This window comes from Pteropus vampyrus, unplaced genomic scaffold (assembly GCF_000151845.1).
Source record: "Pteropus vampyrus isolate Shadow unplaced genomic scaffold, Pvam_2.0 Scaffold393, whole genome shotgun sequence".
Classification (NCBI taxonomy): Eukaryota; Metazoa; Chordata; class Mammalia; order Chiroptera; family Pteropodidae; genus Pteropus; species Pteropus vampyrus.
The window spans coordinates 65,905-83,629 of record NW_011889174.1 but is presented as its reverse complement, the minus strand read 5'-3'; the positions used below and the strand labels follow the sequence as shown (position 1 = coordinate 83,629).

At 37.4% G+C, this 17,725-nt stretch overlaps 1 protein-coding gene and 1 pseudogene across 2 annotated transcripts in view; both read left to right on the top strand.

Annotated features, from left to right (window-relative positions):
- The window catches only part of KCNQ5 (potassium voltage-gated channel subfamily Q member 5), a 469,107-nt gene that overhangs the window by 405,899 nt on the left and 45,483 nt on the right, over positions 1–17,725 (top strand). For both annotated transcript variants that reach the window (XM_011380375.2, XM_011380376.1), the window contains 2 exons: positions 2,635–2,729; positions 15,182–15,402. In XM_011380375.2, coding sequence (XP_011378677.1) covers positions 2,635–2,729; positions 15,182–15,402 — 316 coding nt within the window. The remainder of the gene's footprint in view (positions 1–2,634; positions 2,730–15,181; positions 15,403–17,725) is intronic.
- On the top strand, positions 13,213–13,331 carry LOC111731714 (annotated as a pseudogene).

Sequence of the window (17,725 nt, the reverse complement as noted above, 5' to 3'; positions counted from 1 at the left end):
CTGTGATTTTGGCTTTAAATATGGGAACATCAGCTACTTGATCATATGGTTGTGGGCTTGAGGTTCAGCTACTAGAAACAAATAGCTGAGAGAGAAAGAGCTAAGGACAGGACAAAGTTATTCGAGTGTAAGAGTAATAGAGTTACACTTTCCACTTCCATTTTGCCGGTTAGCTCATATCGGCCCTGAGATACATGGTCGCTTGCTCCTTCTGTACCTCCCATTTATAAGATATTTTTAAGAAAAAAGTAATGAAGGGAATAAGAGCTTAGCAGTTGAGATCAATTTGATAGAAAAAGAGCAAGAAGGTAGGTCTCATTGTTAAAATTTTCAATTTTCTAAGAGTAGCCTCTTTTGCCCCCAATTCTTTACACATTGGCAGATAATTACTTGGTCCCACTTTTTGTTGTATTGTTGTTTGGGATTTTTTTACTGGTGTCTAGTAATGCATATAGACCTGCTGTGTGCTTCTAGTTCTCCATGAGTCTTGCTTCCAAGACTCATGGTGCCTTCTATGAAAATTGTTTAATTAAAGCAGCCATCAATGCCATCACAGCATTGGAGGTTCTCTCAGCCTCTCTACAGAAGAAGCTGCAATAATACATCCTTTCATTGATTACTCTGAACCACTCTATAAGTTGTGTTTATATAATATTTGCAAACAAAAACTAACATTTCCGGATGATATAATAACTGCTTTATTCTCTATAAGATGCCAAGAGGTTTAGCATAAGTTTTCCCAGATTTGTGGGATAAATTAGCATGAGCCATGTGAGCAAGGCTCCAGGCAAAGAACCCTGCTTCAATTATTTAAACTTTCCTTAATATTATTTTTTTATAAAGAACTCAGGTTCTACTATATATTTTTCTAGATTTTTAATATCGCTTCTTGAACATTTTATTAAACTGTAATGTGCATACAGAAAAAAGCGCATCTCTTGCGAGAACTGAGCACTCCAGCGCCAGATAAAGACACAGAATATGTCCAGTACTTCTTTTGTACCAATTCTTAATAACTGTATCCCAAGGGTAACTACTACACTGCCTTCTAAAAATTCCTCCTTCTTTTTTTTTCTTGGTACTTTATAGAAATGGATTCACAGTATGTATTCTTTTGTGTCTTGTTTCTCTCACTGGCCATTATTCATGTAAAGTTCATCCATACTGTTGAGAATAGTTATAGCATACTTTTACCGTGTACTATTCCATTCTGTTAATATTAACAACATATATGTATTCTACTTTTGATAAGTATTTGAGTATTTTCAGCTTTTATTTGTTAAGAATAATGTCGTTTTGAACATTATAGTACATATCTCTTGTACTATATAAGCACCTAGAAACATATCTGTTGAGTATGTACATAGAAGTCTGTGGCTGTATCATAGGGTAATGTATGCGTTCCTACCAAACGGTTTTCCAAAGTACTTGCGTTGATTTTTAACTTTTTGTTCAGCTTGCATTTATTCAATGATATTCTCAGGAAAAGGAATATTATTAGATCTCTGCTTTCTTCATTCTAGGTTTCATAATCATGAATGATGGTTATATAGCAGGAATGTGACCTGTTTAAATGAATTTGCCACATAAATAGAACATTTTGATTTATGAATTATAATAAAAAATTTTCTCTCAGGACACTGGAGTAAGCAAGTGGTCACTGGAGATATTTCCAGACTTAATACAGAGGAAGAAATTCACCAAAATCTATGTGGAAAGTCAGTTCAAGCGATCTCTCCAATAGACGTTTCAGAGGGAAGCTTTTCCAACAATCCTCAGTCAGCAAAGGAATGTAAAGGATGCTAAGACCAAGAGCCAGGCAATCTGAGATGATATCTCAACTCTCCCAACCTTGTATAAACCTCTTAATTTATCTGAGACTTTATTTTCTCATGTACAAAATAAAATCTTAATCCACACTCTGATTGTGAGGATTTCAAGGAAATATTTCGTATATGTCAGATATAATTATATAAAGTAGACAGAGCTTATGTTTTACATCAAGGAGCTATAAACATATTCTTAGACTCTGACATTAAATCCTTAAGTGCTTTCCGGCTATATTCCTAGAGAGTACATTTTTCTCTATCTTGTGTAGCCCTGCTTTTTGTTATCATTGTCTTCATTTTTAGCCTTAAAAATGTTGCATAGTTCAACCTGATGGAGTTTCATTAAGTCATTAATATACCCTGGTGGTCATTAGTTCACAAGCTAGTTTGCCAATTAGTTTACTAGTTGCATTGTGAGTTTTCAGTAGTCCTTTGCCTCTATCTTATTGAATAGTGATTAAAGATGTGCAGTTGGATCTTGGAATGTATGTTCGTGTTCAGGTAATTTATCTTGGATAATGTAATATCTTTCCCTAACCAATTCAAAAATTGCATTATGTTACACATATTGGTACTTTTGTTCTTTGGTATGAAATGTTTTGAAAAGCAATTCTACTGATGTGGTAGAATATGTTTAATAGCCGGCTGAAAATGCCAAGATGGTCATCACCCTTTGGGCATTTATCAGGGCTGAGTATGACAAGGAAAAAATTCTTGGTGTGCATTAACTTAATAATCTCCCTGTGTTTCATTCTACCTTCTTCTCTTTTATTTTTCTTTATGTACCCATGCATGCCACATGCAGTGCGTTTGGCGTAGTTATGCAGCTGATGAGAAATCTGTTTCCATTGCAACCTGGAAGCCACACTTGAAGGCCTTGCACACCTGCAGCCCTACCAAGTAGGTATCAGTGTGACAGCTGGTGCAGTACTCAAGTCTCTTCAAGTTTGTAAAACAAACCAGATACACACACACACAGACACACAAACACACACACACAGAGAGTCAATTTTTGGCTTTATTCTCTGCTGCTCTTGAAGGGACTCAACCTGTTTAGTAGCAGCAACTCGGGCACAAAACTAAATGGACTCAGTATCATTCCTCACCATTTGCAGATAGGGCTTAAAGATTAAAGGAATCTGAACTTTTATAGAGATTTATTTCTACTATTTTATAATATCTCATTTTCTAATATCTCATTTTATAAAGCCCTCCAGAAGTCTAAAGGTAAGCACCATAGTTCTTGAAAAACATGACTGTTTAAACTCCATCCATCGCCTGACCTCAAGCAGGGAATGCTTTGAGAACTATATATCTTTGCACATTTCAGTCCCTCAAAGTCATTTTTCATCTGGATCCCCTTACAGAATGGTCCTCGAGCTTTCACTTGCATAGCAAACTAATATCAGTAGCAAATAATAGTTGGAGTCCTAATCGGATTACAGTCTATAATGAGGTGATGGGACCAAACAGATTAAAATTTGGCATTAGCTTTCAAAATTTTAAAGTAATATTACTTTCATTCATAATTCGTTGGCCAAAGAAAATCACCTGGCCATGTTTAAACTTCAGGAGGATGAGAAAATGCAATCTTACCATGTGCCTGGAAAGAGAGGAGAACCAGAAAAATTATGAAGTTCTGATGGTTACTGAACTTCGATTTAAAAAAAAGAAAAAAATCCTTAGTCCTGGAATCCTGGACTCCAGTTCAACTAACAGAGTACATATTAAGTTATAACCAGCACCTAATTAAAGAACTCTTCATTGAAATAACCAAAAGAAATCAAGGGAAAGGTTTTCTGTGAGTCACCCAGCTTGATAAAAATGGTCACTTCCTTGGGTTGTTCAATGTTATCAAATTGCTTATCCGACTTAATATTTTAGAACACCTGCTGTTTCCCTTCATAGCCCAACAAAATCTTAATCCTAGTGGCTATATGGGATTCAAGACACCTAACTACTGTGACTCAGTCAGAGAAACCTCTTTCTAACTGAAGTGGAAGAGAAATCAGCTGGGGAAACCTTTATGACATGTTTCCAGGAATTGAAGTCTCAAAGGAGGTTTGTGATGCAGCAGAATGCACACCGTTGGGGCAGCAGATCCATCATTAACTGACAGCATCTGCTATATTGCTTTCCTATCCTGCCATGAGTTTCAGCTTTCCCATCCACAAAGTGAAAGACAAGAGCTGGCGATATAACTTCTAAGCTCTAACGGGACATGTCTCCTAAAAGCTAGCGTCAAAACTCTGTCAGCCACTGTGACAGAAATAGTCATAAAACACCAGGATTATAAAAGGGATGGAACCTTAGCAAGGAAGGAAGGATGGACATTGTTGAGTGAATGTGTGAATGAGAATTGTCTTTTCATTTAGATTTTAAAATTTAGTTAAATTCCCTTTATTGAGTATTGGACACTTTCAAAGTCGTAGTATGAAAAAAAAGGAATATAACCCCTGTGCCATCTATTCCTTGGGGGTATGAATGAAAAATGGGAATTATATAGAAATTGTATTTCTGTCTTCATGAAGATTGCCAGATAAATGTGTAAGAAGAGGGCTAGCAGTAAAACCAAAAGAAGTTTCTCAAGTCACAAAAGAGAGTGGTCTGTCACCATATGTGATTATTTGGCTTCCTGCTTCCTGAGTTTTTGAATTAAAAGTCATTCTGAAGCCTGGAGAAATTATTTAATAATGATTCAGATCCTTCCAGTGCATAAACCTCTATTTTACTCACATGGTTTCTCTCTTTTCCTTTGATATTTCCCTATTTTAAATGGGGTGGGAGTGGAGGAGAATTTATGCAAACACCTACATTCATCCTGTTCCACTGTGGCTATCAAGCATCTCCCTCATTCTCCTTTCCCTGCATCCCTCACCAACTAACCCCTGAGTCTCAGGCCCATGTACTGAATAACAGGTATTTGTTCAGAATGACACAGCAGTCACTGGCAAAGTTCATGGAAACCTGAGTGTCCTAACATCTCTCCCACCAGCCATACTTCATTGTTCTAAATCATAATGGTTCTTAATCTTTGTTGTTATTGTTGTTGTTGTTGTTGTTGTTGTTTGTTAAACCAGCGAGAATGTGATGATAATTATGGACTCTTTCTTCAGTAAAATATTCACTGCATAAAAAATTAAATCTTTGCCTAAAATTTTAATGTATTCACAAACTTGCTGAAACCAAGTTCGGAACCTTTGTTTTAGAATGCAAGCCTTATGCTCGCTTTGGCAGTACATATACTAAAAAGGCAAACCTGCTTTAATTAAGTGTGTAGGAAAATAATTTACAGTGACTTAGAGAGATATTTTTACATTTATAACTAACTGCCTTATGAGCACAAAGTGATATAGGAAGAAACAAACTTAAACTTCTTTTTATTTCCCTATAACAGGGTTTAAAAACTTTTGAGGGGAAATATCATTCAGTCAGTCATTTATTCATTCAACAATTATTCATTGAGCACCTATTATGTGCAAGGCACTGTTCCAGGCAATAAGAATGCAGCAGTGGAAGAGAAAAAACAAATAGTTTAGAACCTCAGGCCACAGGGAGTCTATATTCAAGGGATGCTGGGAAGAGACAATAAAAATAAGTAAAATATATAATAGGCTAGATGGTGATAAATGCTAAGAAAAAAAAAGTAGCAAAGGAATTTAAGGAGTGTTCAAGGCTGCAGTTTTAAATAGGTGGTCAGCAAAGAGAGCATGTTGTCAATAGCATTGACATCACCATCACTATCATCATCATCATCATCATCATCATCATCATCGTTATCATTAAAAAACACCAGCCCACACTTTTGTTCCCCACAGTTTTAGAGATACAATGGGATGCTTTGATCCACAACCTCATCCCAGGGAATAGGATGGAAGAGAGATGTGAGAACTGTGTAAGGGAGAGAGGGGCAGTGTGAGCAAGCATACCATATCCACTCAAACCTGCCAGGGGCACAGCCAGCAGTTTCTTACTCTCTCCTCTCTGGTTTGTCTCAAATTTCTTTTGAGGTCTCCATAGTTGCTATTTTAAAATTTTGTTTTAATAACAGAAGGATTTATAGAGGAAACATATTTCTCTTGATTTTCTTCTCAAAGGGAATGAAGGCTATGTAAAGAGTGAAAAGCACGTAAATGTGTCATGTTAGGGAATGAATCCAATATTTTATGAAGCTATAGCGAATCATCAAGCTCCAAGGATGCCTAGTGGTACCTTGAGAAGTCAGAATTTTGATGTTATCTAACCCAATACCTTCAATTTATTCCTAAGAAAATCAAAACTCACAAGAAAGCAAAGTGTCTACCCAAAGACACACAGCTCATTTGCACCATGTTGCACAGACCTGAATTTGGTAACATAGGTTATTAAAAATGCCACCCAACACTAAATTGGAAGAGTCCTTATAGGCTTTCTATGCACCTAATATGATCCAAGAGAATTCATCCTTTATACAATAGGAAAACAAAGTCTGCCTCAAGAAGTAACTGAAGTACAAGTTGCACATTAATGAATCCAGATTAAAAAAACCCAAAAGTCTGTCCAAAATATGGGGACTGCAGATACAGGGTAACCAGCACCGTTCTAAGAGTGTTTGCTAATGCTGGTTAGCATTATGGATAACTTAAGCTAATGAAGAGTTTATAATTTTCAGTTACATGTGGGCAGCATTGGTTTTTGCTACACAGACGTTATGCTATCTCAGGTCTGTGCCACAAAGAATATATGTTAAAAAGTTGGGTACATTTATTATAAAGAATATTGCCTCCATGCATCTTGCTTGAAAAGAATTACTTAAGGTACTTGAGTCCCCAGTCTCCAATTTAGCTGTTATCAAGTACTATAAATGTATTCACCGGTTTATCATCATTTCTCTTCTGTCTGCACGCACCTGAAGGAAAGAACAAGGGGAAACATCAAGCAGGTTTGTAATCTCTTCTGCTACATATTTGTTTATATATCTGTACCTAACAGATGTTTTAAATGTGTCTCATGTGAGTAAAATCGATCAACAAATACAAGATGATTAAAAGTGACCTTTCACAAGATTGCCTGCAGAAGTTGCTGTTTTATTGATTTTTTTCCCCCGCTTTGGGAACACAAGTGTCTTTCCCTAACTCACTCACTGCTTTTTACAATCTGCAGGGCATGGAATATTGGGGAGGTGGGGAGAGATAATAATTATAGCCTTTGGTTAGTCCTTGCTACAATTTTTCCAGACAAAAGTCTCACCCAAGTATTCAAATCCCAAGAAGCCATATAAGATGGACTCCCTTCATCAGGATCCTTCTTTTAGACTGAGATATTAGGGTATTTGTTGGTTTGGCAAACGAAACACTATATAGGAGGTGAGAACAGTCTCTGTAACATCTCAAGCTCATTGAACATTGACGTTTAGTCAGGTGATCTGATTCAAAAGAAGAGTCTCCCCACCCCCATCCTTCAGGAAAAAGATAATCCTCCCAGAAATGTTACCAAATAATTTATGGTCATTCTTTCATGTTTTAGAAGGGATTGCTTTATCAGATTAAACAGCAGAGAGACCTAGACGGAATAGGAAGTGAAAGACATCATTTTGATCTGTATTAGTACCAGTAAGTACCCCGGAGTCTAGGTTTGGGAGCAAAGCCCTGACAGACAGAGCCCGGTGATGGTGTGATTAATAGCGGAAGCAGAACCAGCAGGAGAATTCCAGGTGCCCACAAAAAAAGAAGGGATATAAGTCTTTTCCCTATTATTGCCATTTGCTTGAGTAATGAGGCAACAGAGGCATCCCCTGCCCTGTTAGCCTCCAGGTGGGGGCCAATGTGGGTCCCAGGATCGTTCTTTTAGCTTTGTTACACTAATGGCATTAATCATAATATATTTATATAATACTGAAACTAGTTTTTAAAGTTCACTTGGGGTGATGAGGCTCTGGCTCAATCATTTCTGCTTTATATTAACACTTTAAAAGATTCACAAACCAAAACATAAATGTATTCATTTATGATGGGCAATGGATGTGGTAGGATGCTCAACATCAAGCACCCCTTTGGGGTGAGTAAGCGTACACACGGGGGCCATTAAAGACCCTTCTCTTATCTGGTACACAGAGCAAATCCTGCCATCCTTCTGTTGTAACAACTTTACTTGAAAAAGTTACACTAAATAAATCATAGCTATTACAAGCCGTTTTAGTGTCTTTGGTGATATTTGAAAAGTTTTCCTTGTCTCAGGAGTTATCCATTTACAAATTATCTCCAAGAACGATTTTCTCTAAATTCTAAGGTCAGAGACCATCTTTGGCACAAACCTCGTAGCTACCTGAGAGCAAGGCCACCTGTCTTGGTTTCATCCTCCAAAACAGAGCTGTTGACACCTAAAAGGGAAGTTTGTAAATCATGTGGAGGAGCTTGCTAAAGTGTAACTTCACAGCAGCCCTGAGTGAGGAGGGGTCACCTTGAGCTGACAGGGATATGACATTTTTTCCCAATGTTAGCAAGGCAGAAAACAATAACAAGATTAAAGTGGAACTCTTGAGCATCAGCTCCTCGGTCCAAAAACGAACCTCCTAGTCAGGTGTCAAGATCAAAAAGGCTGGCAGCCACTTTTTTAAATTTTATAATGCTCACATATACCTGAAACATTAAAATTTATTTTGCATGCTGTGGCTGAGTCTGTCAAAGATAACTTACCTGTAGGTCTGAATATATACGGAACAACAGAGCTAAGTTACTGACTTAGAGAATCACACACAGAGATTCTTGCTTCTCTGTGGCCATTGGACATTTGGCAAAAACCACCTTGAAACATGTACGTGTATCACTATTTAGCATGCATACCTTACTTAAAGCTTCATACTTCATACACTTAGGTCTTCTGTCCCCCAAATATGTATCACATCACCCAATGTAAAGCTCTGACAGAGAATATGCTCACTAAATAATTCTTGAACAGTGTAATAAAATGTTTCTGATCTCGAGTAGTTTATGTAGAGATAAAATGACAAAAGTGGGAAAGAGGAGAAATATGAGATAAAATGGAAAATGAAAAACATTTCAATAGCCTAAAGAAAATAATATGAAGCTCCCATTTCAATATTACCTTAGCTTTCACCTTATTGTGTTGCATAGGCAATGAAATTTATAATATTGTTTAATGAATGCCGAGAGACTATTGTAATAATAATAGCAACAGTACCATCTGAGGATATAACGAATTTGCCCTTACTCAACCAAAATATGCACAAAGGAAAGTGCATTTATAATGAGAATTCTCCCTTAGCAGAGAGCAGATTTGGGTCCAGAATATTGTTGATTAATGCTTGACCCAATTTTAAACAGACAGATTAATACCTCCTACGTGCAGAGCCATTTACTGTTTGGGGCCATTGGGTTATTGGCAGTGATTCCAATAAGCAAAATAGATAAGTGTCAGCCAACTCTCCTGGTATCTCAGAGCCGGGAATTTCCTAAATCCTTCCTCCTGGTTTTTCATCGTGTCAAGAACTGGGTGTAACCCAAGTGTAGATGAGTTCAATACAGCAGCCAACCAATCCTCTTCTCCTGGTGCCTGGCGCTGGCTCCCTCTGAATGAGAGGGCCACAATTGTAGACTGGGCCATACATACAAAGAGAGGGTTTTTTTCCTCTCTGCAGAATGGATCGAGGCATCACATCCTTAGTTAACTAGGTTCCCTGCTCTGAAATCTTCTTGCTAAAGAGATTTTTGTCTATCTGCATTGAGGTTAAGATATGTTTAAACAAAATTTATCTACGGCATCTTAGGCCACTAAGGAAGACATCCAGTTTGGAGACGGCATTGCATTATTTGTGACAGATCAAAAAGGTTTTTAAAAATACAAACCATCAGTCTCAAGAAGAGCTCAACTGAACAATGGTGAAAATAATATTTCTTTGACTCTCTTGGTAGAGGGTCAGGTACAAATTATTATTAGTCTCGACTGAGCCTGTTCTGTTCTTCCTCTACTGAGACCATAAATACAACTTCTTTAGCATCATTTAATTTTTCATTTGTTTTCCTCTGTCTTCCCACTAAAACAGTTCTAATCTCATATGTGGTGGTAAATGTAGTTATTAATTTGTTCTAATTAATCATCCATTAGTAATTTTTCCAGCTCACTTTTAAACTGGACAGTTTTTCTTTGCTATGGTATAAATTGTCACTTTCAGAGAAAAAAAAAAATTTGACTTGTAAACCCATCGAACCAGATTAAGCCAGTATTCTCACCTTGAGGTTTTATTACCTCTCCTCTTCCTCCTCAAGGAAGTCAAGCAGTTTGTGAGTTAGTCATCACACTGGTACGAGAAGGCTCTGTTAAATTTCCTTTCTGTCAAATTTCCTCTACCTGTTAAGTTTTTATTGCTACAAGAATAGATCATACCCTCAAAGGTTTAGGGCTTATCTATAAAGTTCACTGCCTCTGCTTACCCTTTATCCTTAATCAACTATTATTGGTTATCTGCTTCGCAGTTGAGCTGCCTCAATTGCAGTTTATAAGGCATTGATAGAACCGTCAGACGTCTTAGTAGCTATCTAAAGTTGCTTTAACAGGTACTTGTGAGACTGTTATAAAGATGCATGTCTTAAAAGTTAAAGCATAAATGATATTCTTTTATTACATTACAATCTCGTGCTGTGGTGTGCTGTGTGCTTTGTCCAGATTGCTCCTACATGGTTGATTTTCTTAGGTTCTGAGGAGATGTATAGTTTTGGGAGAGGGAACTCTAGAACACTGTATTCTTATATTTCTTCTGCATTTATTTCCATTATTCAAATTTCCTTTCTTCTGTGTGTAACGAATGATCTGCATGTCTTATTAAACTAAACTCAGTAAGACTAGACTTTAATTTTTTTAGTGTAGTCACCTTGTGTCCTTATTGACAAAATGTTAGATTGTTTCAAAATTAATTTTTTCAAAATAGTCTCTCCTGTTCACATTTGTGGATAGAGGGGAAGGATTTAGTCTTTTAAAAACACATCATAAGATTTAAAATAAAATTTTTTTAACAAACTAGCAACCTAGAATCTTTTCTTCTGTATTTTTGAACACATATATATAACTGGCAATTGGTTACCTATATTAGCTATAACTGCAGGTGTTTCACACAAATCGAGAACTTATTTTTTATTTCAAAGCAATTAATGTTGTCAACTTCATTGATTCCTATAATATTTATTTTTTTAAGTTCTGAAATATTTTGTTCCATATTAATACTATGTTGCATTGCTATTAATTACAAGCGTTGCTATAGTCTAAAATATTTATATTCTTATTTTTATATGAATCATATGCTAACACATAAACTATCATCATGTGTAATGCCTATTTCAAATCTAATTATGAGCACTAGATATATTTCGAGCAGCACAATTAAACTACATAGTTAGTACTTACTGTTTAAATAGTCTGTATACTTATATCTGGGGGAAAAAAATATAGCGAAATGACTGTTTTTCAAAATGGAAAATAAATTCCCTCAGCATTTTTCTGGTGGTGAAATTCTTAGTAATGTGCTGCTCTATTTCCCTCACTCCTAGTAAGTTCTGTAGTAATAAACAGAAGCTCTTCAGAACGTACACCTTACGGAAGCAGAGGTACCCAGCATCCCAGCTATTGACATGAGATTTGAGAATGCCAACTAACCTCAGGTGCATGACCAGGTTACACGCCACCCCACTTGACGCCCTGTTCAGAGACTCACTCTTCCTAGGGACTTCTTGAATGAGGTTTTCAACCCGCTTGTAGTATTCCTTGTTGCTTGTTGCCTGCTTTGATACTCTCTACTCGAGGAACACAGTTGTCTTAATGGCAGGGTCCCGCTCAGTACTGTCAGTCAGCCCCTTGGCGCCTCCTTGTGGTGGGACAACTGCTGAGCTGCTGCACGCACTGGATTGTTATGGCTCAGTTGCCATATTGTGCCTGAGGCGAGAATTTGTAGAATGCTTATCCTATGAAGGGCTAAAACCCCTAATTAAGTATAACAATAACTACAGCATTCTAAGTCCAAGAGGATTAATGTGGGGTTACAGTGATGCCACACAATTCCCTGGCAGGGAACAACCAGTAGTAGACTGCATGCTGAGCTATTTGGGTAACTCGTACATCTGGTTCCTAGAGAGGGAAGAAGTCCCTTGCAGAGCGGTTGTGCAGGCTCCCCCTGAGCAGAGTCCTTAGCTGGGAATGTGAGACTGCATACTAAGAAAGATGCTGCAATTGATGGCCACAGTGACCTTTTGGTTACTGTCTCCCAAGAGAGAGCTCCTTCTTGGTCTCCTGGGGAAAATCCTCGGCATTCTTTCTAAAAACGCTGTTAGGATAAATCTTCCTCAAAAATCATGTTTATAAATGTCTCTCACACACAAGCGTGCACACACACATAGGAAAATAATGAAAACTTCAATGGGCTAGTGAAGAATCTATATTTTTTAATCAATTTGTGTTTCCAGTAACAGCCACCTAATCAGTTTAATGGCCACCTAATCAAGATGCTCTGTTGATTTCCAAAGGGACATGGAGTAGAAAAACTAATAAAAATGATCTTTTTGTAAGAAGACACAAGAACACATCTTCGCCTTGGAAAAGAAAATTTTGCCTAGTTAAAAAGTTTTGGATTAGGATCTTAATTTTAACTTTCCTACAATTATGTCAATAAAGAAACTGAAAATATTACATGCTTTTTGTAATTTAGTATGTGATATGTTGAGTTCACTTTAAAATAGTTCTTGAGAATTCGTTTAATATTAGACATTGACAAATATTCAGATAGTTAAGAAGGACAAAAAAGGAAATGGTACCTAGAACTCATTTATATCAACTTTAAATGCTTTATATGATGCTGATTCAGAGAATAATATTATTTTCACTTTCTATTAATTCTTAAAAATAATATCGAAATATTTCAAATGGGCCATTTTTTAAAATACTTTCACAGGAGCAATTGTCTTTAAACATTTTTGTTATTGTAAATAAGACATGGTAGATTTGATGTTGATACTCATTTTAGATTTTTTTTTTTACTCTTTTAAAAAGGAAAAACTAAATTTCATATTAAATGATTTTATGATGTCTTTATCAGTTTCCTGTTCTTTTAGTTGGCATGGGAAAGAGATACATGTTAAAAATTTGGGGAAATAATTTGATGTTAACTAAACCCAACCTTGTGTAGTAATTGACATGTTAGTGCCAGAAAAGGTAATCAATTAGATAAAGAACAGTGAAAACACTTGTAATGATAGCTATGTCAACTTAAGCCATTCATTAATTTAAATAAAGGCGTAGAGGTAAGCATATGTTCCTAAACCAGATCATCATAAATTTCAATGATGGAACAGATGTGATGAAACTGAAAAGAGATTTGAAATTTTTACTACTTAAAAAAAAAGTCTACAGCCATGCCACCCTGAACGTGCCTGATCTCGTCTGATATCAGAAGCTAAGCAGGATTGGGCCTGGTTAGTACTTGGATGGGAGACCACCTAGGAATACCAGATGCTGTAGGCATTTAAAAAAATTTTAAAAAGCTTGAGAAGAATAGACACTTCAGTCACTATTCCTTGGAGAATTGGTTCAAATAATTTGAAGGCTTTTTTTAAGATGGGTAACTTAGCCTGAAAATAAAAAAAAAATGCAGTTTTATGATGTTATTGTTGCTTTTGTTTAATGTAATCCACCATTTAATCACACACGTGTCAAGTACAGAAAAACTCTATGACTCAAGGGATTTTTTAAAAGAATTCTTAAACCCACCTGACCCTATCGCAAAACTGCCCAGCCTGTTCTTTGCATGTGCCTTCAGCTACTCATGCTGGATTTAGCTGTGTCTGCATTTCAGAGGAGAGCTGTCAGTTGCATGGTCAATGTGTTTATTGTTACCAGGGTTTTCTGATCACCATAGTTCATTATTTGATTTGTTTTCACGTAACACAGACATAAAGCGTGGTGTCTTTTTAGAATATCATTTGTTAAGCAACTTGGCATGGAAAAATAAATGTTACTGTTTCTTATTAGCTCCAAAATACATATCCACTAAACACATTTGCTGTTGGCATGCTGCAGTTGGGGACAGTGGACACGGCGGTAAGTGGAAAGACAAGGCCTCCACTTTGTCTCAGATAATCCGTCTCCATGAGAACACTGCCTTCATGCCCCACAAAGGCTGCAGCATGACTGCAGGTCTCAGCCTCACATTAGCTGTTCCATATGACTCCCCTCAAACCATTGCCCTTCATTTCTTCAGGCCCTGAAAAATCCTGGGCCTCTCACTCAATAATAAATGGTGCTATTTTCTAATGAGTAACACAGTAATTTGTAAATAAAATGAGAACACAAACAAAATAAGTGCATAAAGCTTCATATAGTTCATTTGATTCCCACAAAAATCCCTTAGCTGTATTGTTATTTTTGTCTCTGTGTGAGAGATATGGACTCCAAAACCCAAATCTGTTAGACTCTAACCCGCCCTTCCCACCACATCATACCACATCTCTTGATTAAAAAGCATGGAGATGCACTTTGAAATTTGTGGATGTTATTAATGCTTCCTTTTTCAACCCACAATAGTTCAATCCTAGCTGGCATCTGAGGACTGAATGTCTGAACAAATATAATTTACCAGTAGCTGCCACAGCAAATCAATAACCTGTCTAATAACAGGAAATTGTGTTAGTGAACATAACGTTTCATTCCGTTGATCAGTCATCACATTCATTACATGTTGGAATTGTTCTAACCTTGTGTGGTTTTATCTCTTAAGAATGAATGAAGGCATAAAAGAAATGTAGTGTTAAGTGTTGTATGTTTAATATTATGTATGCAGTGCTATCAACTGCTGTGAGATTGCATGAATTTATGGATATCATAATCTTGCCTGGACTATAAAATGCATGCAGAATGTAGTAATGTATGTATATGTAACCGTCTCCCTGTTTTCCTATAGAAATGTTTAGAAATTACAAAAAGATATCCTTCCCCTCCCCCCCCCAAAAAAAACGTTTTAAATCTCAAAAGTTGAGGTTAAAGCTAAAATCTGTTTTGAAAGTGAGTATCAAATCAGTTCTTGGTTATTTCCAGTGTAATTGTATTCATACTACTGTACTTTATCTCAGTCCTTCTATGATGAATCCAGGAAAGGTGTGAATACCTGTAGTATGAGATTGACTTCAAATGAATGCAGAGAGATTAAACAAAGCTCAAATTTTCAACGAGGGAAAAATATATTTATGTGCTCCTATTTGCTGAAAACATTTTACTTATTGAAATATATGACCATATACCATTTCGTCAAATTATTTACCCAGGTGGAATGGAAGAAATTGTTTGAAATGGAATAATTGTGCCTCTGTTGTCCACAGTCAGAAGCTAAGTTTTAAGGAGCGAGTGCGCATGGCTAGCCCGAGAGGCCAGAGCATTAAGAGCAGACAAGCCTCGGTAGGCGACAGGAGGTCCCCAAGCACCGACATCACTGCCGAGGGCAGCCCTACCAAAGTGCAGAAGAGCTGGAGCTTCAACGACCGAACCCGTTTCCGGCCCTCGCTGCGCCTCAAAAGTTCTCAGCCAAAACCAGTGATAGACGGTAAGCCGTTTTTCCGTAGCCATTTTTAATTTGCTAGGCTATAGTGAGTGAGATTATGAAGTAATTAATTCTCCATGGTACCACTTGAAGATAGAAGGAAACAACCCCAGAGAAAGAATTGTTCATTTTATTGGAAATTTATTCCTTGCCTTGGGCAAATGTACAAAACATACATTTCCTTTTGGAAGCAACTTTGGCAGCTAAATCTAAATTTCAAAGTAATAAAACAAAATGTTACTAATCCTTCACTAGTATCTACAACACATCATTATTTCTCAGACAAGTTCTACATCAAGATCAACGTGACTGGCCTGATGTATAGGTTATATTTGACCAGTAGAGGTCCAGGGCCCAAAGACGAGCAAGTACTCTGAAAGTCTTGAAACACACTAAGAAGGGTGACAGCATCTTCCAGGACAATGATAAAGGTGCTATTCCTCTTCAATCCACCACTAAATCAGAGACCACTGCTTATCTTCCTTAGAAAGATTCCCGTTGAAAGTTCTTATCTAATGATAAGTGGAATCCAAGTTCTTCTCCCAAGAGGAATTAACCTATTTTATTTATCATTCTCTGTGGCAGAAGTTTACTTGCCAACACATTTTATTGAGTGCCACATAACTTTCATGCTTATAAAATAAAATATTTTCTTTTTCATTTACGATTAGCTTGGCTTTCCCTTTAAGTATGCCCCCTGGGATCTCTTCTACTGGGCAAAGAACCAAAATCCAATAGCATCTTCCATTGACGCATAAAAACTGCAAAGGCTATCAGTCCTTCTGTTCTCGTTCCCAGCATAACCTGTATTTTCCCAGGCCCTGAAAGCCTGAGGGATAAAACTAACAACCAGGGTCACAACCATAGTGCTCTCAGGCTCCCTGCTGTGACATCACTGGACCCTCAGCCCCAGGGTCCCTCCCAGTTCATTCAGAAATCCTTGGGGACATCTCCCACTCTCAAGCAAGCAATATGAATCCCCTCTTGCCACTTCTTCATTCTCTGCAACCCCACGGGCGCCATGCTCTCCAAGTAGATGCCTAGCGGCTGACCCAATGTGACCCCTCCTGGTGTGGCTTGCAGCTCCCATCTCGGCTGCAGGATGTGCTGATCCTGCCAGGCTTCTTTTCACCTGCCACTGTGCTAAGATAGGAAATGTCCCCTCCGCCAGCATGGGACACTCCCCCATCAATCCCTGAGTGTCCTGAGTCCCTGGCAGCACAGATTTTCAGTGTCCTCTGGTTTCTACAATCTCCTCCCTCGGAATTGGCTGAAAGCCCATGAACAGCTGAGTCAAGAGTTACCAGTTACAGGGCTTTATGTTGCCCTTAAAATAGACTTTCTGGTTATAAACGAGTGCATCGTTTTGGGAAAGCAATTTGGCAACATATATCAAAAGCCTTTAAATATGTCTAAGCTTGGACACATCTCACCCACCAATTCCTTTTCTAGGATATAATCAATAAAATGAAATAATATCAGACATTAGAATGATGCTATAAACTTAAAATCATTGACATGAAAAGATGATCACAAAAAGTAAATTATTCCATTTTTGGTGTGTGTGTGTGTATAAATTCATGTATTTATAAGAAAAGGTCTAGACAGATTTACATTGTATGAACAGTTACCTCCAAGTGATGAAATCATAGTTATATTTTGTTTCTTCATTTTGTCCATTTGTATTTCCTGTTATTTCTACAAGGAGCATGTAAAGCTTTTGTAATAAGAAAGCAAAAGTGGATTTTCTACTACAAACTCGGGCCTTCCTTTCACACACTGCCCTCTCCCCCTTCCCAACTCTGGGGCCCTTGTTCTAATTAGTGGTCACCAAATCCCTCTCTCTTTAGGTCAATTTCCTCCCAAGTAGGAAAAGGAGCACCAGGTCTTCCTACTGGAGACCAGCCTTCATGAATGTAGACATGGATTGTCTAATGAAGTTTAACAGCTCTTATTAAAAATAAAGCTGCCGCATTAGGTTTAGGGCTGCCATAACAAAGTACTTAAACAACAGAAATGTATTTTTTCACAGTTCTGGAGGCTGGAAATCTGAGATCTCCTTGGCTTGTAGATGCCCACCTCCTCCCTGTGTCTTCCTTTTATCTTTCCTCTATGCATGTCTATGTCTAGGTTTCCTCTTCTTATAGGGACATCAGTCATACTGGACTAGGGACCATACAAATGATCTCATTTTAACCTAATTGTCTCTTTAAAGACCTTATCTCCAAATAGAATCATATTCTGAGGTACCGGGGATTAGGACTTCAACATATGAATTTTGGAGGGACACATTTCAGTCCATATCGGAGCTCCAGCCCACTCACAT